General features: G+C 43.6%; 1 protein-coding gene across 15 annotated transcripts in view; it reads left to right on the top strand.

Moving 5' to 3' along the window:
• The window catches only part of FNBP1 (formin binding protein 1), an 83,980-nt gene extending 59,483 nt beyond the window's left edge, over positions 1-24,497 (top strand). The window contains exons 9-19 of one of the 15 annotated variants that reach the window (XM_048966376.1): positions 3,182-3,379; positions 4,738-4,920; positions 9,348-9,434; positions 12,658-12,672; positions 12,813-12,848; positions 16,050-16,159; positions 18,178-18,310; positions 19,159-19,280; positions 19,717-19,853; positions 20,687-20,845; positions 23,041-24,497. In XM_048966376.1, the coding sequence (XP_048822333.1) occupies positions 3,182-3,379; positions 4,738-4,920; positions 9,348-9,434; positions 12,658-12,672; positions 12,813-12,848; positions 16,050-16,159; positions 18,178-18,310; positions 19,159-19,280; positions 19,717-19,853; positions 20,687-20,845; positions 23,041-23,075 (1,215 nt within the window). In that variant the 3' untranslated portion in view covers positions 23,076-24,497. The other 14 variants (XM_048966383.1, XM_048966377.1, XM_048966382.1 and 11 more) reach the window with 14 other exon arrangements.
• Positions 24,498-25,134: the final 637 nt, after the last annotated feature.

Here is a 25,134-nt window from a genome sequence, read left to right as displayed (position 1 = left end):
TGAAAATCGCCGGGGAGAGACTCATAACTGTGCTTACACTATGCTCATATCCTCAGTTACAGTCTAAGTGAAACACACAAACCACTGACGCTGAGCATTTGATGCATTTTGTATTCAACTTTGGTCTTTGCACACAAATGTGTCAGACTGATGGCTCACGTGCACAAGTGTGACATTAGAAAAAGGAGCTGCGAGCACTGATGGCTTAGGGATCTTCTGCAGACACTGACAAAAATGTACTTAACTGCATTTTTGTTATAGCTGAACAGTGATGAAAGATTTAGCCTGTTCTGTCTGGGAAACTGGTGTGCCTAAAGGATTCTTCTTGTCTTAAAATATCATTGAGGGCTTTATGTCTCTGGAACAGTGGTTTCTCACCTTGACTCTAATAAGAGTGGTACACTTGCTCCTGTGTCCTACCACGTTATAAGCAGCCACAGCTGCAGGCAGTGGCAGTTTAACATCTTGTTCTCCTTCAGCCAGTCATGCAAACCGCTCCAGCAGACCTTTCCCATCTCTACATTAAAACTGTAAGAAGGCAGTTTTGGCTCTTAGACTGCTACCAGAAGAGTTTCTTTTCTTTGAAAGATTTCAATTGAAGTTTATCTCCTTTACTCATCTCTTTCAAGCCTGAATTTGTTTGGATGGGAAAGTCAGCTAGATCTGAGCTGCAGTCAGCTTTGAAATTGAGGTCAGATTCCAGGCAAGTCGAACGCAAGGACAGCTGGTGATACCAAAACCAGTACAATGGTGAGCAATACCGAGAGCCTGCTGAGCAGGAAGAGCTCGATGTGGAGCTCTGGGCTCACACTGACACGTGTTTCCCAGCTGGGAGGAGATCTCAGGGATCTGGTAGTTGTAAACAAAAGTACACAGCATCACCAAAGCAGAGATGTAGGAGCTCTGACACTGATGGTGAGGAAATGCAGCGAGCATCTGGAGTTCTCACACGGCTCCTGGCTGGTGTTCTTCGTTTGGTTGTCCCTTGTTCTACCAGCTATCATGTGCAGAGTTGCTGAAAAAAGGGGGAAGGTAAATGAAAGCTGTGCTGTTGGTGTGGTAGCTTCAGTTCAGAAACCAGGCCTTTAAATTTAACAGCCACAGCAAGTTCAGAGGATGCGTTTGTCAGAAAGAAAATAATTACAGAGAGAGCAGCAGTTCTGGTGCCTTACCTTGTGTACCAAACTGAGTCAGCCCTCGCTGGGAGGATGTAAGAACCTGCAAGTTCTGCAGCTTTTTTTTGCTGTCCTTAAAACCTTCCCAGCTGATGGTATGACATCAGTATTTTTAAAAGGAAAAACAAAATGAAAGCACAGCTTTGCAGTTCATGTGGGTACCTACCTGAACTTATTACCATGCTGACCAATGAAGGGGTTTCCATGGCATTTGTGAACAACTCTGATTGAGTATCAGACCTGTGCAGCACAGCAGTAGGTCAAGATGTCGTTCTGCAGTTAGGTTGAAACTCTGGAAGCACAGGTTGCTAACAGCAGGCTTCCTTTCCACAGCCATCTCTGCCTGCCCTGCCATCCATAGCTGCCAGCAGGATTCTCAAAGACCACTTCATTTTCAAGGCCCCTCTTTCATTAGATGGCACTGAGAACCAGAATGATATCTGGAAAATATTTCATTATTCTCTGCAGCTTAGAAATGACAAAGTTCTGCCTCACACCTACTAGCAAAATGGGCAAATGTTCAGGCTTAGCTAGGAAATTTGCAACTGTGCAAGCAGAATTGCTTTATGCCCTCATAGAAGTCCTTACAACTCCCAGTAAGCAATGGAAGCTCTCTGGAATAGCTGGTAGCACTGGTTAGCCCTGTGTTCCTGCTGCAGCTCTGGATGCACTCCTGTTCAATGTATTCTTTCTCACACAGAGGTCGCATTACGAGGGTGGGCTGCAGTGACTGCTGAGTGAACCTCTGCAGAATTTACTCCAGCAGCAGATAGAATTAATTTGTTACGGATTTAGGAGTTCCTGTTATGACATTATCTCTTTGTGATATGTGGAGCATGCTGTTTATATTGAGCTCAATCATCATGGAAGGATGTTTTGACTGAATAGAGGGAGCGCTGTACAATTAACAGAGGAAAAAAGAGAGGGGGGGGGAAAAAAAGGCTTTAGGCATGGGATAAAATACCAGCAGTGGATTTCATGTAACCTCATGTATGTTTGTCTTTTCTTTCTTCCTTCATGATTATAAAAAATTCTCTTCAAGGTTCAGGTCTACAGAATGTCAATCTGGGATGAGGTAATGGAGAAGGTGTTGCTTTACCCCCTTTACCAGCTGTATCTGAATTCTACAGTGCACCTGATAGAGTGAGGATTTCGAGCCCTACTGTGCTAGGTGTTCCCCACCATACCTTTGCAAAGCTTTTCTTAAAGCTGTGTTTTGCTTAATTGCATCTGGCCTCTGAATCTGTGCTTATCCCACTGGACTTCTCATGAATGCAGTTTTACCCATGGATGTAAGCAGAAGCTGTGAAATGCTTCTAAAGCAACAAGTTCTTTGATTCAAACAGGATGATGATGCCCTTCTCTAGAGAACTAATAAGATCTTTGTGCACAGTTCCCCTAATGATCTTAGAGTAAGAACTGTTAGAACACTATAATGTAAAAAGCTTCCTTCCTGAGAAGTCATACAGATCAGAAGTGCTCAGAAGAACTTTTTTTCTGAGGCCATTAGACCTAAATGCTTTTGGCAAGTTAAGTCCAAGTCTGCATTTATATATAATTAATCATGTATGTGGGCTTGACTAGGATAAATTCTATATATTATTTCTTGTATGGTTTATCTTTTTCTTCTATTAAAAAAACAAAAGCAAAGCCACTGCAGAGAGTACACAGGCAGTGTATGGCTGTAGTATCTGGGAGCATTCAGTCTTACATGGTGCAGTGCCTTGTTTTGGTGGAATAATATGCTCTGCATAGCTTTTTAAAACACGTTGTGGGAATGACAACAGATGCAAGAAAGCATGCCTTAATCTTGGAGCAGAAGGAGAAACTCTTCCAGAACTTGGGAGCAGGATGAGTATTTATGTGCCAGGATGAGACCAGTCCCTTTAAAGATTCTTTCCTCCATAGGAAAAACATTTTTGTCCTTGATCTGCTCTGCTAGAAGCAGTGTGATGACAGCCTTCATCTGAGGTGTTTGCCCTTGTTCTTGATCTGTCCCATTTCAGGATTCGCAGATGGTAATAGAAGCCTTTAAATCAGGCTTTGAGCCTCCAGGAGATGTTGACTTTGAGGACTTCACTCAGCCCATGAAGCGCACTGTCTCCGAATCCAGCCTTTCCAACTCCAGAGGGGATGGGAAGTATGAGCCGAAGTTTGGTGGCAAATCCAAGGGCAAGTTGTGGCCATTCATCAAGAAAAATAAGGTACTGACCTGCAAACACGAGCTTTGTGTTAGCTAGTATGCGTGTAGTCAATAGGCACTGTTTTATCTAGAGATCTGGGCAGTTACAGATTTTAAAGAGCACTTTAGTTTCAGAAAGTGAATGACTGATGTCTTAGTATGGTGTTCTGTTGTAGTCTTTGGTTACTTAAGGTTTTTTTAAATATATCTTTGAAGTTTTTTTGTTGTAATTTCTTTAATTACGTTGCAGTTTTTATATTAATTTAATTGTCATGTCTTTGCCATGGTCCATTTCTGTTCCTAACTCAGAAGGAATTGTATACCACTTACTTGGTGTCACGTGTGCTAACTAACACTGTTACTTCAATGTGTCATCACTGTTTTGACACTTCTAAAACTCCTTGACTTCATTTGTGTGACCTCCTCAGTCTGTGCTTCGGGTTCTGCAGTTGGGTGGTGGGAAGCAAGGAATTGCTGCGGTTCTTTCTTCTGTAGCATAACTAATGGAGCACAGCTAACTGAGCAGTTGACTTTTTAAAGACCACGTTAACTTACGTATCCATCAAACCTTTTTCATTTCACTGTCATATTCTACACCATAATGCATGGCACCGTACACCTGAGGGTACCAGAATGTGTCAGGATGACTGCGCTGTGTCAGTTTACAGGAACACTGATGGAAGCCCAGAGCAGCTTCACATTTCGATCTCACCCTTGCTCTGACCCTTATCAAACCACTTTTACTGACCACATTGATAGTCCAAAAGCCTACTTGATCAAAATGGGTCGTTCCTCTTGCTGGTAGAAGAGAGAAGCTGGCTGTCTGGTGCTTACATTAGTGTAGCCAGAAGCAAAAACAAACAAACAAAAGACCAACTCCTGAGCAAATCTGTAGCGTTTGTAGAAGTGAAGTTTGATGCACGTTGCTGAGCTATGATCTGAAAGCAGGAAGGAATGTGGTTTGTTGTTTTCCAGATAATAGAAACGCTACTGGGCACTAAGGTACCTTCATTATCTGATCCATTTAAATGCAGGTATTTGTAAGCTCTATCCATTTGCATTATTCCGAGTTGTCCACAGAGCAGAGCAGGGCAGTTTGTAGGATAGCACTGCATGGAAGAGTCTGCATGAGCTTCCCGTCGAAACGCTTTGTTACTCTTCTGTTGCATCACTTACTAAAAACTTCAATTTTATCACACCTTCATTTAACACAACTCTAAATACTTCTCCCCCCACTTCTTGAACCATGGCCTTTAATATTTAATTATTTAATTGTTTTTTCTCTGAATTTCAAATATTGGTTTTGATGCTTATTTTCGTTTTGTGTTTTATCTTTTTATTTTGATTTTATTCTGTCACTTCTCCATCTCTTATACGTAGCTTATGTCCCTTTTAACATCCCCCCATCAGCCCCCTCCTCCTCCCCCTGCCTCTGCCTCACCCTCTGCTGTTCCCAACGGCCCCCAGTCTCCCAAGCAGCAAAAGGAACCCCTCTCCCATCGCTTCAACGAGTTCATGACCTCCAAACCCAAAATCCACTGCTTCAGGAGCCTAAAGCGCGGGGTAAGTTCTCCTCTGGATACCTCTCTCTTTCTTTCTTTTCTTCCTTCCTGCGCTTTTATATTGCACGTTCTGTTATGTAAGAACTTGTTTTGTTTGGTGGATGAGTCCGTTGTGTTTGACCATAACATGCAGACAAATCCAAGGAATCCCAACCTGTGAAGTCATTTGCAGTCAAAAATCCCACGGCGAAACCACAAAAAAAGTTTCTGATAGAAGTTACCCTAAGTTCCTTATTTTTGGAAGGAGGGAGAGTTATCCAATGTTTAGAAAGAGCAGCTGAACTGGAAGCAATATTCACACACAAGTCACAAGCCATGAATTTAGCAGCTCTGCATACACCACTGTTCAGAACTGTAGATCTTTTTCTGGCATTTCCTATGAAGTCAACGGATTTTTTTGGTGCCTGACCTGACTTTCACTTCCCTGTGCTGTGGTGCACGTGGTTCAAAATTACATCTTGTGTGCGGAGCTGATGGTCAGACAGACGTGCTCTGAAATACAGGTGGGAGGTTTAGAGGGATTGGGGTTGGAGCCTTTCCTGCCAGCAGCTGGAGCAGCAAGCTGGGTGCTGCTGCATTGTAGAGAGGCTGGAGGCTGACCTTGGGGACCCACCTGAGTGTAGATGGAGCTAAATTGTGCTTCTTGTGACACAACACTGCAAGTCCACCATACTTTTTCCCCTGCAATAAAGCAAAGAATGTTTTTTTTCTTCTTGCAAGCCCATATGTGGCACAGCTGTACTCAGAAGTTGCTCATGCTTTGGCTCTGAGGTTTGGGTCCTTAAAAGTATTATTGAAAAAAAATCCCAGGAAGGAGACACAACAGTGCAGCACCTTACAGCCTGCACTGAAAAACACCTTTTAACGTTGAGGAAGTGCAACTGTTTAAAAAAGCCCAAATTCTGCTCCAGGGACTGCAGTGACATTTAGGAAAGAGGACTGGAGTTATTTAACAGTAGAGCTGCTTTCAGTGGGACTTCAGTGCTTAGTCACAGAGAATCGAAAACACTGCTGTAAACAGTATTTTGTCTCATCTGGTTACAGACAGTAAATTCAAAGAAAAAAAGTTCTTTTTTTTTTTTAATATAGGGCATTTTCAGTTCTTTTCTAAGGAACTTCCATTTCATGATGTATTCAGTGTAGGATCCAAAAATTCCCATTTCTGATGCTTTCTGGTGGGGATGCAGCTGGTTTCTAAGTTGTCCTGAGGAGGTTTGGTAAATGCCTTCTCCCCTCAGTTGCATTTTGGTTCACAGCATCTCTTCTTTTAAGCTTCTAAGGATTGGGGAATTGCCTTTCCATCCTGCTTCTATAGCAGCAGGTGCCTCTGCACTGCTTGGAGGGGCTGGCAGCTGGCAGCCCTGTTTGTGTGGGGCAGCACTGAGGCACGTGGAGAGAAAGGCACTGCTGGAGGTGGGAGCTGAGCCTGTGACCCAGTCCTCCAGTACTGCCATTCACTGAACTGATTATTGAAAATAATGCTGAATATTTCCAGTTCACTCTAAAAATACCAGCTTATAGTTCCTTGGGCAATGCATGAGCTTGCATTTCAAATGTACTAACTCTTATTTATTATTTGGCCTCATAAGCAGTTATGACTTTTAATGTTTGCCTGAAAAAGTGACATAATATAATGTGCTGCCTGAGAAGTCTAAGCCAGTCTTAGAGATGCTTTGTACTGTGTTACTTTTAGTTGGTTCGTTTGAGAAGTGAAATAATGAGAACAATTTCCTCTAGCTTTCTCTGCAATCCTTCTAATTTCTGCTGACAAGTTCATTAAAAATGCAAAAAGGAAGGCTGTTACTAAATCTTCATTTGAACCTTTTTCACTATGTTCTCCTTCTCTTTCATTTCCTTCCCCTGTTAGCTACCAGGATGTTTGTATGTAAACAGTTTTAGTGCCTGACTCATCCAACAGAGTTGGAGGCCAGTGTTCAGATCATCGTGGCATTTTCCAGGGGGATGAATTCGGGCCGCTTAGTTCATCTAGAAGCACGGAGGAGGAGAGGCTGCTGAGAGCTGGCAGCTCGTTCTGTCTGCTCTGAGAACGCCGCTGATGTCTCATAGGTCCTTGGTGATTTTTGTTACACGCAGCGTCAGACTGAAAGGTCATGGAAGCGCTTAATGATCTTCGAAAACAAAATTCTAACCAGACGCACCCCAATCTTATTTATTTGCCAGATGAGAAATGAGTTATTGTCATTTGTCTGATGCGGCCCTCTTTATGCTCAGTGCAGCTGCATAATATCGTTAATTCCGCTTTTACAATGTTACATTCGATAAGATTTCCTTTCCTCGGTTCCTCTCCATCTCATTGTCCCTCTGCCAGATCCGAGAACATCTGAGTTTTGTTCATGAGCAGTAACGTTGCTAATGCTGCACTGAGATCTTAGCAAAGAAATGAGACAGGAGGAGGTAGGGAGGAGCTGTCTGTGCAGAAGAGTGTTTGATCTGTACAGGAATACATTAGCAAAGCAGCTTTTGGGAAGGTCGTGCAGGGAGCCAGCAGAACAGTACAACGTAATGGACGTTTGGCTTTGACACAGAACAATTTCATCTGCTCTGAATATTGCCTCTGTGCTGGTTTTGTTCAGCCAAACACCTTGCAGTACAGGTGGCCATGGGAGATTTAAAGTACTTAAGTAATTAAGATGATTTTAGATTGTTCAAACAAACTGTCAAGAAGAGGGTCCTTCCTGGCTTTGCTGATAATCTGAGCTGTCAGTGCCTGCAAAAGGCTGTGTAACAATTCAGAGGACATGGGATCATACTCCTTTCTGTCCCTGCTTTAAGGAAGAGGAGCGTGGCAAGGAAGTACTTCATGTGAACACAACTAACAGATAACAGAAGTGTAATGGGACGAGAACAGCAGAACTACCTGCTGTAACATCCTTGGAATATGAGGCAGTGATCCCATACGGTTCCTCCTTAAGTCCTTTGGAGATGGCACTGAGTGGCAGAGTGTTCCAGTGATTTCCTCCCAAGTTTTGTTTTAGCATCTTCTGTTACATTTGGAAAGAGAGATGACAAAGCTGAAGTGCACAAGGCACTGGTGACTGAGTTGTGTGTGTAACATCATGTCCTGCAATCTGCCTTCACTTTTGCTCTCAATCTAAAAATCCCTTGAGTTTTGTTTCCAGGAAAGGAAGCAGATAACTGAACGGCAGATGTGAGGCTAAAGCACCAACTGCAGTATCAGTGAGCACTGCCAGTGTGAAATCCTGGTCTGTCTGAAAGAAAAACAACAGACCTTACGTTGGTGCTGACACTTGTCAGTGTCTGTGGTTTTCTAATCATGTTCTCCTATTTTCATCGGACTTGCTTTCTTCTAACCCCAAAAGCAGAAATGTCCATTACAAGGAATCATTAAGACCCATTACAGTGCTTACAGAAGATCTGAGCTAAAAGAGGGGAAAGTCTACACAAGGGTTTTGTTTTTTTACTGTTTCTAATAACTCTTTAATTAAAAAAAAAGTCTGTTTAAAATCAGCTCTGCCTTTTTAGGGAAGTAAAATCCAGAAGAGTACAAAAATGAGGAACCACTTACATAAGTCATAATTTCATTTATGCTTGCTCTGCTTTTTCTAATTCCATTTTGAGGACAAAGGAAACATAGTATTCTGCTAGTTGAAATTAACTTTGTGTTTTTCCTTTATTGCTACACCGGCAGTAACATCAGCACCTTTATTTAAAGAGCAATACTTCTCAACTAACCAAATCCAGGGTAGAACTTACACCCTTGAGTACATTGAGCTGAGCTGCTTCGTGTCATCACTGGGACACTGGGCTGTGCTCAAACAGGAGGTGGCTCTGGGAGCAGAGGCACAGATGCTGCTGTCATTGCCCACACAGCCCCATAGGGTCCAATGGAGGGATTTTTGTGGTTTCCTTTTGAAGTGGAAGTTGTTGGCTTCATTACAGTGTAACTTCATTTCCCTCACATCAGTTAACGTTTTCCCTTTCCATCCTGTCTCATTTCTGTGATGCACTGTGCACTTTTTCCTGACACCTGTAGCCCTGCCCTGGGACCACGACCTGGTTGTGCTGTGATTGTGCAGAAACACCAACCAAACCACACCAGCTCCTCACCTGCTGTGTTCCCTGCCCAAGGGAATGCTCTGTGCTGTCGTGCAAGTGTGTGTGTGCCAAAACACCGGGCCTTGGGTGGGTGGGCTCAGGCAAACCAAGGTTATTTTAGCAGAGAGATTTGATCTGGCATGGCATGTTTAAGCTAGCCTTTAAGAATATGAGATCTAAGTGTTACAGAAGTGCTGAACTCGATTAATGCTCTCAGAGCATCTAGCAAGTTTCCACTTTGCACTTAAAGGCTATTAAACACCGAGCTGTCTTTTGCTGTAGAAGCAGTAAACACGGGTGCTGTGCTGGTCTCCACCGTAACGCATGTGTTTTCTCTTGCTGACTCACCAGCAGACACAGTCTTTGTATATTCACAAAGAACTCATGAAGAGGACTTTAGGGACACCCACGTGTGCCATTGAGGCTAGGGAATACGTTGTAAGTCCACGTATGGTGTGATCAGCCCATAGCGTTGCTGCACAGTCGCTAACCCCACTTACAACACCCTGAGAGTGTGCTGTGGAAATGTGCTTGGTGGCAAAGAAACTGCAGGCTTGGTGAGAGGCGAGCTGCAGCCGACTGTGTTACATGCAGGAGAGACTTGTCTGCTAGGCCTGGAAATGCTGAAATTCACACTCCTCTTGGAGCCGTTTAAAGTGTGCTTGGCTGTAAAACAAATAGAAAACTCAAAATTATATTCTGTATTTGTTAGCTTGTAAGCTGAGCTGCTTTTACAGCAAATTTCTTCTACGTAGAAGTGCTCCAGAGGGGTTCCTTGCATTTATTCCAAATTACTTTATGAATGCAGTTTGAGCATCGTGAGCCACTGCCTTGTATGAGCTGCAGGGACACATCCCTGCTGTGGTGGCAGAGCACTCTGCGAGGCTTTGAGAAACTTCCCTGAGCTCTCTGTGACAGTGACAGCCCATGGGATCAATGCTGGTGACCTCTAAATCTGATACCCAGCAAAAGCATTGCAGGGGGTGGATTGATGCAGGAGCACTGAGAAAGAAATTTACCTTTGGGCTGGCTGGAAATGCAGTGATTTATTTCAACCCCGATTTCTGTAAGTGAGGTTAGTGTCTGTCTGTGACTGTCCAATAACACATGGACTTGCTGGCTTTCATGCTCTCTCATGTGTTATTGAAGCTTGTGGCTCTTAGGCTCTTCATTTTTTCCCTGCAAGACTTGTTCTAAATTGGCAGCTTGAAACAGATCTGCTCATTTTGTAGCCAAGTGATTTATTTGATCGTTTTGAGGGGGAAAAACGCTCCATTTCCAGGAGCTGTGAGCGAGTTTATCACTGTGAAAACCCAACAGAATGGGCAAAAGCAGTTATTCAGTGAATGTTTAATGCAGATTTACTTTCAGTCTGCTTATATTTGTTGATAGAAATTGAATCACTGTCCTGTAAAATTATCAATGCGTTTCAGAAATGGAAAGCTGGGAATACGACTTATTTCAGCATTTCATTGTCTGTGATCTGCTTTACTCGTGATGGCTGTAATCCCCGATGTTCTCTTTGGAAATGCTCTTAATAAGTTCTCTATTTTTGTCGTACCTAATTAACAGTGCAAGAATTGGGCATACGATGTGTATAATCTCTGAAATTTGCTGAATTTACAGCAGAACAGTCGTGATGCAGATGGTTCCCTGCAGTAGTGCAGTGCCTTTAGACCTAGTGTTTAGACATTAGCGCATGTAGCATACATCCGTGCCTCTATAGAGTGCTTCATAGGTAAAGATTTCCTCTGCACCATCAGTCCTGTCTGTATATATGTAGGATCTCAGTTTGTGCTGATCATGTCTATGCTAAAGTTCACAGGAATGCTGAAGGTAATATGCAAACAAAAGCTGCCTGCACCGAATATCTTCTGCATTATTTTTTAGCTCATTCTCTCTCCTCCTCCTACGATTCTTCTCTCAAATTGATTGGTTTGGTTTGGTTTTTCAATGGCCTCGTAGCTGAGAGAGCAAATTTCTTTACTGCATTGTCACTATTGAGCGTTTCTGTGCTGATAGAATGAACTTCAGAGGGAAGCTGAACTGCTGCATTGTCACGTGATGTTTCAGTTCCGATGGAATAGTTTGCTATTAATTTTAAGGCTATACATTATCCTGGAATTACTGACACGTATTACTGCATAAATTCCGCTAACTATTGACAATAGTATTTGAAAATTGAGTGTTTCTTGAGCAGGCTGTCAAAAACATCACAGGTGTCGAGCCGCCTTTATTTTAAATCCATCTCAAAAGAAGTCTTGCTAAAAACAGAGCATCTGTTTGTGAGAGCTCTGCATCCAGGAGCTGTCAGTGCTGCTATTAGAGAACTCTCGAATGGCAAGGTGTGCAGAGGTCTGACAACAGATTATGGCCTGGGGCAAGAGATGTTTCCCCATTTTCACGTGTCAGCTGTCTTAGACACAGAGCACATGCATTTATGCATTTATGCATTCAGAAGCTCGTTGCACACCAGCCCATAGAGCTGGTAGCACAGTCACAGCGAGGACTGCTGGAAGCCTGGGTGCAGTTTTCATTCCCCCTTTAGTCTGGCTTTGTCCCTTGAGCAGCAGTTAGCTGGTGCTCCTTGGGATGGAGCAGAAAGGCACTGGTAGGCTCCAATCTCTTGCAAATAACATAACTGACATCTTCCAGCACTGGAAGAGAGCTTTGGTAGTTTTGGTGGTGGACTGCCTGAGCACATTTGTTCACCTTTCAGTTTGAGGCCCTCCAGCACTGCTCAGAACCCAACGTGTAACTGATGTAGCACAGAGGCAAGCTGTGCTGCTGTGCAGGTTATTTTTTTAATGTACAGCTCTCTTTTTGCACTCTCTTCCTTTCCCTGATTAGCTAAAAGATAATGTTTTAGCTCTGCACCAAGGGATGTGCTAACCTTTGAGGACTGGATCATGTACATCATTTAAGTAGCTTGAATAACATCTTGCTGTGCTGCCATAGAATCAATTTGGTGTGAAGAGATTTTTCCCCCTTATTCTTGGTCCTGACCTTGTCTGACCGTGTTGCCAAAATAAGTTTGAGATAAGTATCTGTATGAATTGTTTAAGAACACCAAATGGCTTAAGTGACTGCCCAGAAAGCATTGTGTGCAGCAGTGGAGGTAATTTGGGAGCACAGTCATTTGGACACATGCCTGTGAGCTGGGCTTTGTCTCCTGGAAATGACCAGAGGCCCCAGCAAGCCGTTAGCAGCAGGAGCAGTGCCATACCTCTCCTTACCTGCAGCTAGGTGCTGCCCTTCCCTGCTCCTGCACAAAGGGGCTGATGCTGGTGACTGCATTTCAGCAGTGTTCGATCTGAAGTGACTTGCACACATTGGCAGCTGTTTTGTTCTGCAAAACTCAACGAGGAAATCCCTCTCGTAGCAGCAGTACTGAGGCAGCCCAGGCAGAGCTCTGCCCGCAGTGCAGAAGCACACAGGCAGCGCTCCCAGCTCTGCTCCAGGCGAGGCCATGGCAGCTGCCCAGTGCTGCTGGGCCCTCTTGTGAACTTTTGCACAGATCTGTCAGTGTTACCCATCCAGCGAGGGGAATGTGTGTCGTGTTATTGCAACAGCGCTCTGAAAAGTTCCTCTTCTACTGATGCTCTGTTGTTTTTTTTTCTCTTTTCCCCCCACCCTGTATCTCTCCATTTTTTACATGAAGCTTTCTCTCAAGCTGGTAAGCACATTTTCAGCATGCCTGTCCTGTGTTTTAATCACAACTCTGTGTGTGTTTGAATGTGCACTGTGCCACGTGTGACATGACACTGAAATTGTTAATTCGTTTCTTCTTTGTTTGCTTTTTTTGCTGTTTATCAGATAACTCTGAATACACAGGTCTGGAGTCTAATAGAGGTGATCGAAACTCAGTCTTTCTAATAAGCTGCTAAAAAATTAATTCTAATACATAGTTTAGCTTTCATTTTTGTAATCTAGGGCTATGAAAATGTAGAAAAACAGTATCAAGTAATTCTGTTACTGTGTAAGTATAAATTGAGACGTTAAAAGAAATCAAGATCTGCTTGGACTTTTTCCATAGAGAAATGCATGTATTTGGTGTGACTGTAACATAGCCACAGTTTGCTTTCTGTGTCCAGGTGTTTACTGGCAATCTGCACCATGGTCGCCTACATTTTACAGCCCTATGTAGTCCTTCAGAATAACTAATAATAATTAAAATCCTGTAAACCGTAACCAACAAGGTTAACTCAGTCTGATTTGAATTTGCAAATGCTGTTATATATACATGTGCCCCAAATTCGATCTCGGATGCAGCTGGGAAGGTTGCTTGAGCTACGGTAAGGCAACGTGCTCCTGAGTTGGAAAGGGGACAGGTGGACCTATTTGGGAAAGCAAATTGGGCTGAAGTTGGTATTGCAGGCACTGTGCTGCTTGAGATGTGCCAAACCTCAGTATGTCTCTGGTAGATCGTTGCTGTTCCTTTGCCCCTTGTGATTCCAGGGGGAGCTCAGCTGTTCTGCCCCAGTTCACGCACGAATTCCAGAGCCAACAGTGCCTGGTGACAGAGAGCTTCAGAGGAACTGCAGCTCCTTAATTGCATTAGCTTGGAAGTTTTCTTTTTCCTCACCAGTCACTGCCTTAGGTGCTCCTTCCCTGTTAACCCTCCCTACATACACGTTGTCCATGGATTTATCATCTTGGACCTGTTCCTAACAGCTTGTTCTGAGGAGAGCTGTGTGCCCTGGAAGCTACCTGGGGTAGCTGTGGTGTGCCTGCAGAGGTTTGGGGCCCTACCACTGCCCTGCACAGCGCAGTCACTCATTGCTCTTCATTTGCAGTACTGCACTTGTGAAGACCTGTGGTAGAAGTGGGGAATGGTGGAAACCTCTGGCTCACTTGGAAACCTTCTTCTTCTGGCTATTGCCATCCATTGACCTATTAGTCCCAAGTGTTTACACCAGGAATTTCCACTCGTTTTTGCGTAGTGTAGCTGAGCTAAGCCTTCACATGTGTAGGAATATATCCTCCCCAAACAAACAGCTGACCTGGCCTTCCCCCAAGAATTGCACAAATCAAGATGATGTGTATTTCTAGAAAACATGTGCAATGTTTACAGCTTGAGAGATGATTCCAGCATCTTTTGCTTGAAAGCATGAAATGTGCCTACCATGTGCAAAAGTTGTTCCTTGCCTCTTCCTGCTGGAGGAGGACCTGTAGCTGCTGTTCAGCTGGGAAGTTACCAAGCATGGAATGAAGTCTCTGTGAGTTCACCCAGTCTCAGGCATGCATTTCTACACAACACTGCTGCTTTGGTCTGAAGCATTGTGGGCACAAATACTGAATTTAATTTGGCCGAGAGCTGTCAATTGAAATGAAGTATAGAAAAGGAAGAGCTTTTCCAAATTGCTTTGAATACATCTGGTCTAACTGAGGATGTTTTCAAGCATCTCTTCTGGATAGAATTGAAGAGAATATTTTATGTAGTCTTTCTGTTAACTGCTCATTTATTTACAAACCTACATCCAGACGCTTTGCCTTAAAAAGACAGGTATGGGTTTGCATGCAGGCTGACTAAAATATACTACAGCAGCCTAATGTGATGTGGGAGTTACTGCAAAGCAAACGCTGCCAGCATTGAAGAATGAATTAAAACAGAAATCTCCTATGCCACGCACAGCAGTGTAATTCAGAACTCTCAGGGCTGCACGTGGCTACTGATTTACAATGAGCTTAACTTGGTTCTTGCATTGTGTTAGATTTGCTTTCCCTTTGTCTCACAGAATGGACACTGATGTGTGTTGTTACGCACGAGGTCAGGCTGAGAGGCGTGTGTTCGTTCTTACTGAACATGGAGATGGCAGCACTTTCATTACACCAACCTGTTCTGCTTTATTGAAATTAAACAGGACGAGGGGCAGGAGGTGAGCTGTGTGGGGTTGTCCTCCATCCCTCTGACACCCACCTGCCTCCGTTACAAACAGCATGTTCTGCAAATGCAGCAGAAAGAGTGCGCCTTCAGCACGGAACTGGAGGGGTCTCATGAGCAGTCTGTGCAAAGTGTCCCCTAAATCACTTTCCCCTAAGAGAGAGATTTGGCATTTCAGTAGAACTGATGTCTCAGCGTGGCTCGCAGGCTTTCAGTAAGCAGATGGGCTGTTGAATTTGGGTGCTCAGCTTTGTATTCTGTCCCTTTCTTTTTCACGTATGCCAGTACTTCTGCTTAGAAATGGGACATGAAACAAGTGAACACCAAGACAAGAGAAATGTGCAAATTCTAGATTGTGTACAAGACCTTCATTCTTTTGTGATTCAACTAGTTGCAAGTCTACCTGCTATACAAAACTAGAGTGATCAGAGATGAAGCATAGGGACAGTAATAATTGAAAATCTGGACAAACACCTTGAGATCTAAGAACTTCAACCACTTCCATCAAACCAGGCTGTTGCATTAGTTTCACAAAAACAAGGTCAAATATCCCACTAGTTTCATTTTTGCTGCTCTTTTTTTAATGTTTTAATTTAAAAAAGTATAACAAATGTAAGCAGTTTTGTTATATACATCAACTATTTTATATATTTTATGTGTGGCCCAAGACAATTCTGCTTCACTCAGTGTGGCCCAGGCAAGCCAGAAGGTTGGACACCCATGAGTGAGAGCAGGCCAGCAATTAACAGTGTGCTCAAGAAGCATGATTATGACACAGGAGTAGAAGCTAGCAACTGCTTTCAGGGGGATGCTGTGTCTAGGGGAGTAGGGGAAAGCAGGAAAAATCAGCTTTCCATGGAATGAGATCCTGCTAAGTAAAATCTGGTGTTAGCTATGGTTAAAGGTAGATTCTCAGCTTTGCCACTGAATTCCTGCGTTCTTCCTGATCTCCCTTTAGCCTCTTGGTAAGGAAGTGGTCCTGGGCTTGTTTCTTAGGCATTCTGATTCCTAACCGTTCAGGAGCTGATAACTCATAGCACAAATGATAACAATGCTTCAGACCATTGTGATTGCTTCACAGATTTGTGAGCTATTTTCTAAATGTGGTCTTGAAGGATTCGTGTAGGCTCTGATCGTTTATTTTTTCCCCCCTCCGTTCCACTCTGCAGGGAGCTGGGCCAGAGGACTTCAGCAATCTCCCACCTGAACAAAGAAGAAAGAAACTTCAGCAAAAAGTCGATGAGCTGAACAAAGACATTCAGAAGGAGATGGATCAAAGGTAAGCCAACTCCTGCAGTGGAAAACGAAGTAGATCAACTGAAACATAAGAACTGATAAAAATAAGGTTCTGGTGTTTTCTAAGGTGCTGTTCCAAGAGAAGACACAGAGTTTGTTTATTGCTAAAAACGTCTCCTGCAATTAGTTATTTAATTTTGGCTGATGTAAGTCAGAGCACCCTTGCAGGGAAGTAGCAGTCTAGTCATGGGCAAGACAAAGATTGCTGTTGGGTACACAGATATTTTTGTGTGTGTGATGTGATCTGTTGCTGATGAATCAGGTGTGATGGTGGGGGGGCTGTTTGCTTGTTGTTCGATTGGTTCTAGTAATTACAGGATGTAAACATGGTCTGAATCAGGGTTACAGCCATAAACCTCTCAACACTAAGCAGATCACCTGCAAATGTTTGATGGGCAAATGTGATTGAGGGTGTTTGCCAGCAAATGAGGCTGTTGTGAGCTTGCTAATGTCCAAAGTGCTGATTGTTTGGTGTTCATCTTAAGGCTCTGATCTGTAGCAATGCATTTCCTGGGAGCTGGAAATACGAGTCCAGTGCTTTTGTGGATGCTTTTTCTACAAGGCTTCGTTTATCACTGTGGTTGAGAACAAGACCATTTTAGTTACACGCTTTCTATTGATTCTGGCAGCTTGTATTTGTTGCTTTCAGTGTTTGTTCACATTCTGGCTCCTGCAATCGCATTAAAAATTCAGCACACAAAAAAGCAGAACTTTTCTTTCCAGAGTGATTTTAAGACTCAGCCTCACTGCTGTTAGTCCATCCAAAACAGTGCTTCACATTTACATGGATGTGCCTGTGTTTTCTGCTAGATTGCTTTGAAGAACCTGTTAATTGTGGTTTGCTGGCAGACTTTTTTCATCTGTTTATTTTGTTTTATTTTCATCACTTATAAATGAGAAAGGAAGTTTGCACATGCTTATTTTACTTTCCATAGCTCTTCCTTCTGTGGTAACTGCACTTCTTTCTGTACAGATTTACCCTTCTGTATTGATTCTGAGGTAACCCCGTGTTAAAATCTGATATGAAATCTGAGTAGAATTACGCTATTTTAAAATGAGCATAGTATGTGATTGGGGAATTAACAGCAGCAGTTAAGTAGGGGTTAAAGAGCAGTAATCATCGTGACTCACATGTTTGCAATATTGTCCCTTAGGGTTTCAACCACAGAGCAGTCCCACTTCCTTGCCACCCACACTTTTTCTCATTTTCTCTGCACAAAGCAAAAGCAGGCACAGGATTGCAATTGTCAGGAGTTTGGTGGGAAATTCCAAAATATAAAGAGCCCTAACTTGAGTCGTGGGACTGCCATTAACCTTGTTCCCCCCAAGTAATGCCTAGAGAAAAGCTGAATGGCTGTGGCAGGGATACAGGAAATCAGCTCATAAGTGCATCCATCTCTAAGCTCTGAAATGCTCATAGTGCATTTAACTTCTCCCTTAAGTTCAACTTGCTTCAGGTCAAAGGCAGCGCGTTGCTGGCAATGAAAGCTCTGCAGGCTTCCCTAAGGGATCTGATGCATGTATTGTATCAGCATTGGTCCTGTGGTACTGCCTTAATCGTAGTGGGCCCTAATATTAACATCTCTGAAACCGTAGGCATTTGGCATCTGGGTTGATATGAAACACAGCCCCCAGAAACAGTCTGGTAAAAATACAGCGTAGCTTAACAGGATGCGGGGTCGCGTTATGTGGGCCAAGGTCCATCTGTTGCTGCGCTGCGACAAATGCAAACCATCTGGATTCAGCTTCCTTTTAAGCAGTGTGAAATAAATATCTTACAAACTATCAGCTTTGCAAAAGGCAAAATGCAACAGGCAGGGTGAGAGATTTTGGTTATCACTCCATTTCTGTTACTGTTATGTCTGCATTCAGCTCTTTGTCCCAGTTGCTCAATTGGATTTCAGCCCACGATGGAGAAGAATGATGCAACTGTTTGTCTGTCTCCCCCCAAAACTGGGATGATATTCATTTAGGAACTTTTGTTTTTCTTCTGTCTCTCAGAGATGCCTTAACGAAAATGAAAGACGTGTATATCAAGAACCCTCAGATGGGAGACGCAGCGAGTGTGGACCACAGATTATCAGAACTTGAACAGAACATTGAAAAGCTACGATTAGAAGTGCAGAAATTTGAGGTATGGGGAGGGATGTAGATGTGATGTTGGTCTCAATGAGTACACACATCTTTGATGAAAAGTAGCTCAGCGTATGCACGCTTCTAAGTAAGTGCTTCTGTGTTTTTCCAGATAGAAAGAAAATGCTTCAATCCATTTTTGTGTATGGAGAAGTGCTACTTAATCACTTACATTAATTGAGATCTTTGGGCCTGTTTCTGTAACATAAATAAGTACCATTGCTTGTGGTTGTCAGCCAACAGCTGTGCTCTTTAAATTGCCCAGAAATCTATGCCAAGTAGAGGAGGAGATAAAATGCAGGATTCTCTAGACTGCCCAGAGAGGTTCAGATACTTGCTTAAATTATGACAGTCATCTGACTACAGATGAATATGGAAAATTGGAGGAATGTAAGTGGGAAACACCATTCAAAGTCTAACAGCAAGACAGAAGCCATCAGATGATGTTTAAGGAACAGTAACATTAACAGGAAGCTTCTTAGAGATGCAGAACCTCAAAAGCATGAAGCAGTATTTGGAACACGAGGATCCATTAGAAATGTATCCCATTGCAATTAACACCAGAGGGATTATAGGACTGAGGAAAGGCTTCACTCTATAAGCTGGGCCACAAACATGAAGATGTACAGCCTGCTCACGTTGTTCCTTACAGTCATTTGTTTTACTATGTGCTTGCTTACCCACATGAAAGCCTCCCCAGCTTTTCTCCTGCTATTACCGAGGCTACCATGAGCTGCTGCACGTCTCACTTCATTGTGTACTTCATTCTTCACTGTGACTGGAGGAGCAGTTCTGTCCTGTAGTGAACATAAGCTCCAGTGACGTGACGCTGCTGCTTTTCACTGGCAGGGCTGGCTGGCCGAGGTGGAGGGCAGGTTGCCCTCGCGGACGGAGCAGGCGCGGCGGCAGAGTGGGCTGTATGAAGCCCAGAACACTTCAGCAGTGAACAGCTGTGCACAGGACCGGGAGAGGTACAGTATCTGTACAGAGCTGCTGCCTTTGGGCTGGTAACTTGGCTTGCTTTAGCTGCACCACCGGGAAAGCTTGCTCTGCCGTATTCAGGACTGTGTGAGCAGGCTGAAGGCAGGGGCTCTGTGATGAGTTTTGCATACTAGTTTTAGCCTTATAGAATATTCCAACTTTATGAGCTGGTTTTCTAAGTATAATGGCCACTGCAGTCACTGCTGTGAAGGCAAGTGTGATAGGTTCTTTTTATTATGGAGAGAAAAAGACCATCACAGTGCAACAGCTGCTAATGGTAACAGCCTGTCCTGACCGTTCTGTGGAATTGCTGAGCTGCTCCAGCTGGAGTTGCTCACCTTGCCTCGAGGGCTGGGTAAACAAGCCACTCTCCCTGCTCCTGAGGCTGGTCGCTATAGTTGCTCTGTATTTTCCTCTCTTGAGCAGCCCAGATGGCAGTTACACAGAGGAGCAAAGTCAGGAGACTGAGATGAAAGTACCTGCAACAGATTTTGACGATGAATTTGACGATGAAGAACCACTACCAACCATAGGAACATGTAAAGCTCTCTATACGTTTGAAGGTATCATTCAGTCTTTACTCTTCTTTTACTTACTGCTTTGTTTGCTTCCTATGACATGTGGAAAACCTTCATTTAACCTCTGCAGCACTTAAATAGACAAAGAAGGAGTGAGTGAGGCTTTGGCACTATTCTGTTTTCTGGTGGCTCTGGGGCAGGGATTTGTCTTGCATTTTGCAGGGCTTCTGTAGGAAGAGGAGCCAAATCTAGAGCAGTGCATCCTTACAGAGGTAGAGAGAAACAGTGAGGGAATAAAATTGTTTTCTATGTTGTGCACTTCATCCCTTCAGTGTACTTCATCCCATTCTTACTGAAGGTTCCTATGAGAATTTTTCAGCTGGGGGGGCTAAGCTTAAGCTGTGTTATCAGCTGAGCATGTTATGGTAGAAAAATGTGTTACATGTTTGGGAGTTCTGCTGTGAGGACCAACTTATGTAAGGGTTACATAACTTAGGGTTATGATGCTCAGCTAAGTTCTTATTAATGTTACATTCATGCCTTACAGTTTTAGCCTGCCTATGGTACTTAAATGTCTGGCCTGCAACCACTGCTTTCCAATAGAGGAGCTGTAACAGCTGGACATGAGCTACAAGAACATTTGTGAGGTTCAGGTTAATGATAACATGACTTCTTTCTGTTGGTGGTGCTGGCATTTCCTATGGCAACTCCTACATCAAGGTCATGTTCCTTTTTAGATTGCAGCCTGTTGTCTCCAGACTCATATATTCTTGTTCACATTCTAGTGATGCAACAAAGGATGCCATGAACATCTCCTACTCCACCTGTGGTTCTTACTATGCAGGGCAGCTTCACATCCTTGTTACTTTGTCTTTCAGGTCAGAATGAAGGAACAATTTCTGTAGCAGAAGGAGAAATGCTGTATGTAATAGAAGAAGACAAAGGTGATGGGTGGACGCGAATCCGAAGGAACGAAGACGAGGAGGGCTATGTCCCTACGTCTTATGTTGAAGTCTATTTGGACAAAAATGCCAAAGGTGCTATGACTTATATTTAATAATATTATTATTACTTTACTTGCTTTCACAGAGATACCCAAGCCTGCAACTTTGCGTTGCATACAGAGCCTTTTAAAAGTCTGTACAGTGCCACAATCTGCGTTATGTCATACATGGACTAATATGGCTTGCTGTACTGCAAAACATGCTTTTTGTTGGTCAGAGAAGGCTAGTGTGGTAGAGGGGAAATGCAGCCTTTCCTAGTAAGTGCTCATTCAACTGTCACTGCCATTGCACACCCAATCTAGGGCAGGAAACACAAAGCCATTTGGAAACACTGCTGGTTTTCCTTACATATCCTGGGGGTATTTCAGACATGTTCACAAGTTTGTCCCAAACTGATCCAGTGCACTGCTATATAGGAGATATTCAGCCTGGTGTTTTGTGTCTCAGCATGGCAGAGCTTTCAGAGCCTCATGAGTTCTGTGGACCTTTGGAACTGAAACCTGCTCATCATTTAGTTAGTGTGTTTGGAAGGGGAAGCAGAAGTCTTGCCAAAGCCTCTCTACACAGCACTCTATGATCCTTGATCAATCATTTAAACATCGACGTTAAGGAAAATCCTTTATTCTTTCCAGTCTTGATACATTTCAGAAAATGTTCTTTTGGCTGTATTTGCTATTTCAGATGAAGTACAGGTTTTCTGATGACCTGTAACTAATGGGTCTTCTGCTGAAATGCAGTCAGTGGAGGCACTCTGAGCTTAAACTGGACGGTCTTCTGTTTCTCAGTTGCTTTTGACTCCTCCCAAATAGGTGTATTTTGTAAGCAAGCAGTGCATACAGGAGAATACTGGGTAGAATACATGGCTAGCATGTAAATACCTGGTAACATAATTCACTGAGAAGTTTTAGGTCTGTTTCAAATTGATATGTTTGAAGTCCACTGTTAAATAATTAATGCATTTCTTTTGCAGTCATTTAATTGTTCAGATCGTTGTGTTTAAAGAACCTTTAAGTTCTTGGTGTGAAACAAACTGCCTCGTCCAATTTGAAAGAAAAGGGAACCATTCTCATAGAGGTTTATGGACAGTGGAGAGAGAAGAGAGCTGTCTCTGTAAACAAATGCTACAATTTGATCAGCTCACTTTTTCCTGGGCTCAGTATTAATCAGTGCGTGCCTCACCTGCTGCAGATGGAAGTCTAGGGTCTGATTTTGCCATAGTAGTTTTATGTTTGGCAAATACAGTCAGCTGAGAAGCAAAAGTAAATTCAGCCCCCCTGTCTGCCTTGGTTAACCTTTAAAAGGTGGGTTTGTATTGTTTGTTTTCTCTGCTTCACGTTCAGGACAAGGCAGAGAGCACAGAATGAGAGACCTCATAACTCAGTGTTCCCTCCTTTGGAGATCGTGTCCCCCGTGTGTGGCAGTGGTTGAAAGCAGCATTATTGCCCTGCTGGAAGATGTGGTGTTCAGCAATGCAGGCTGCTTGAAGCAGCTGAGCTGCTGTGGCATCTCCATCTGTCAGAAGCAGCAGGCATGGCGCTCTGCACGCTTCTCTCTGAGTGATGCTGAAGGGCAGTCAGTGCTGGGAGTGAGTGCTGACAAGCTGGGAGGAGTTCAGATCTTTTGTTTTTCCCATTAATTTTGCTGGACTTTAAGAATGAAATCAACTGTGCTGTGACTATCTAATGGAAACGAACTATGAGATTTACTTATTTTAAAATGGAAAACTTGCCATAAAACATCGGAGAGGCTGTGTAAAGATTCATGGGAAATGCTGCTGCATTTAGAAGGCAAACTTTGTGGCAAGTTGCAGTTTTCTCATTTGATATTAATGTGCTGTAGAAGGACTTTATTCAATCCCTGACTATTTAACCTGGAAACCACAACTTTCCTGAAAATGACAGTGCTAAAGCATTTACACACTTCAATTCCTGTTCTCAAAAAGACCCTGGAGCAGCTGGCAGCTCTCGGTGTAGCTGTGCAAAGAGCACTTAGGTGAGGTGCCCAAGCAAAGGCCCGGGCTGTGGCTGTTCCTGTGGGATGGTAGGACAGGTAAGTTGTGTGCTGCAGCCACCCCTGTGCGTGTGCTGCTCACGTGAGCCAGCTCAGGGCTGCCTGAGGGCTGCTGGTAAAGTTTACCATGGTAAACTCCAGCCAGAGGGTGTTGCAAACCCTGTCACAAAAAGAAGGTAATGTCTATCTTGTTCTGCCTTTTTTTTTTTTTTTTCCAGATGTGTACAAATCACTTCAGAAAATCTCTGAGTAGGTTTGCGTAGGCCTGTGTTCACCTTTTGCTCTACGGGTTTGCTGCTACTGCTGTTTTAAGAGATCTATTTCAGAAGGTTTTCTTTAGAAGAGATGAATGCACGTGGCTTGTCTCCATCAATGAAGGACTCTGTTAGGTGCCACTCGCTCAGCTGATGCATGTATAAGTTCTCCTTGCAATTTAAATGTGCATCGCTGCGGATGGAAGCGCTGCCGTTGGCATGACTGTAGTTGTAAACAGCAGTTTTGTCCTTCCTGATCCCAGTGGGAGCCAACGCAATTCATTCCCTTTGCGATGCATTCAGGAGACTGTTAGAAGTGCTAAAAACGTTCAGACTGAGAACTGCATCTGTCAGATACGTGGTTGTGCTTTGGGGCTTGTGCCAACCTCTCCCTGCTGGGGGATGAGGAGGAGCATTGCTGCATTGCTCGGGGCTCTGTTGGTGTAGCTGATCATGGCAGGGCTTTCCTGCTCTGCCAGGTGCTGGTGCTGCTGGCTGTGGATACTGGAACCGTTTGGACCTTTGTGCTCAAGGCTGCCCATCCTGTGTTATTAATGTGGTACCTCATAATCTGCTTGGGAGCAGAGCCCTCTTTTAAATGTGATACACAGAAGAACTTTGAAAGAATTGTTAGATAAACTTTGGTGGCACCCAGCAGTGAAGCCACGCTTGCTGCCCTCAGAGGAGCTGGCTGCTGGGGGACCGCAGTGCAGGGACTGTTGTGCAGAGTTCTGCTTCTGGGGAAGAACAAGGAATGAGTTTGGAGCCATGAGAGCACGGCGGTTCCTCTGCCTGTGTCTGCTCCATTTTCCCCTTGCATCCCCCAGCTCCACAAACAGCCCTGGTTGGTGGGCAGCTCAGTGCTCTGCTGTTTGCTGGAACCACCGCAGGCAGCCTTGGCTCGCACAGAGCGATAGGTGAAAGTTAACCATGCTGATGCACTTTTGATCTAGGATGTATCTGATTATTTAATGCTTGCCAAATCCTTTAGGAACTGGTAATTAATGAGCAACTGGACTGTGGCTTTTAAAAAAAAATCTTTGTGTTAAATACTTGTCTTTAGTTCTCCTGGTATTAAAAATATGTATATAACATAACTTAAAAACTAAAGTTACTTGAATTTAAATTGTTTTTATCGTTTTATATATATAAATATAAATGGTTTTATAGGTTGTTGTTCTGCTTAACGTAGCTGTTTTGATAACTATTCGGTCCTTATGCTGATAAGCCCTTGTGGTTCCTCAGCTGCCTGCATCTGGTTGGAATTGCATAGGAACTTTTGGTGTTACAGTTTGTTAAATCTGGCCAGTGTGGTTGTTCCATTTCTAGTCTTATTTTTTAAAGAGTCGTCCTCTGTCAGAAATCTCTTGATAGCTTCATGTACCACGGTGTCTTCTTCTAATAAACATTATATTTTCTCATTCCTGTGAGGTTTTTTTAATGGCTATTCGTTTGAATTTGACTTTGTTAATGGAAAGGAGGTGGCCCAGAGCTGCTTTTCACCTGCTTCCCACACAGAGGTACCTTAATTGTTTTTCCAGGAAGAATACTTTGCTGTGGCTCTGTGGAAACTCTTTTTGTGCTCTCACATGGAGGTTTTTTCTTTCATTATTGCTGTGGAAGCGGGCAGAAAGGGCACCTGAAAGTCGTCCCCCCATCACAGGTGTGAGGGAAGTTTGGGCTCATCCTTTATTCCTCTCCGTAAAGCAGTCTCTTCAACCAAAGCAAACTTGTGGATCATAGCTCTGACCACAGAGCAAGCTCACCCTGAGCCAGAAGCCTGTGGCTGCAGGAATGTGACGAAGCATGAGTTCAGAGGCTAAGATGACTTTCACTTACCTGTTTATTTCTTCACTTCCCCTAAGAGCGAAGGGCCTTGGTGGCCTGCTGTGTAGGGGATGGCTGGTCTGGGCTCATCTGCCAAATTCTTTGTGTTTGGGCTTCCTGTTATTCTTCAGTATCGTTCACTCGAACAGATACAGTACCTCTCAGCAGACTGAAACGGAAAAAGCTGTTTGTTTGCTCTGCTGTTGTGCTGAGAAAGTGCTGGCAGGGCGC

This window comes from Lagopus muta, chromosome 19 (assembly GCF_023343835.1).
Source record: "Lagopus muta isolate bLagMut1 chromosome 19, bLagMut1 primary, whole genome shotgun sequence".
Taxonomy (NCBI): Eukaryota; Metazoa; Chordata; class Aves; order Galliformes; family Phasianidae; genus Lagopus; species Lagopus muta.
Note: the sequence above shows the minus strand (reverse complement) of the source record. Positions and strands in the feature narration are given on the sequence as shown.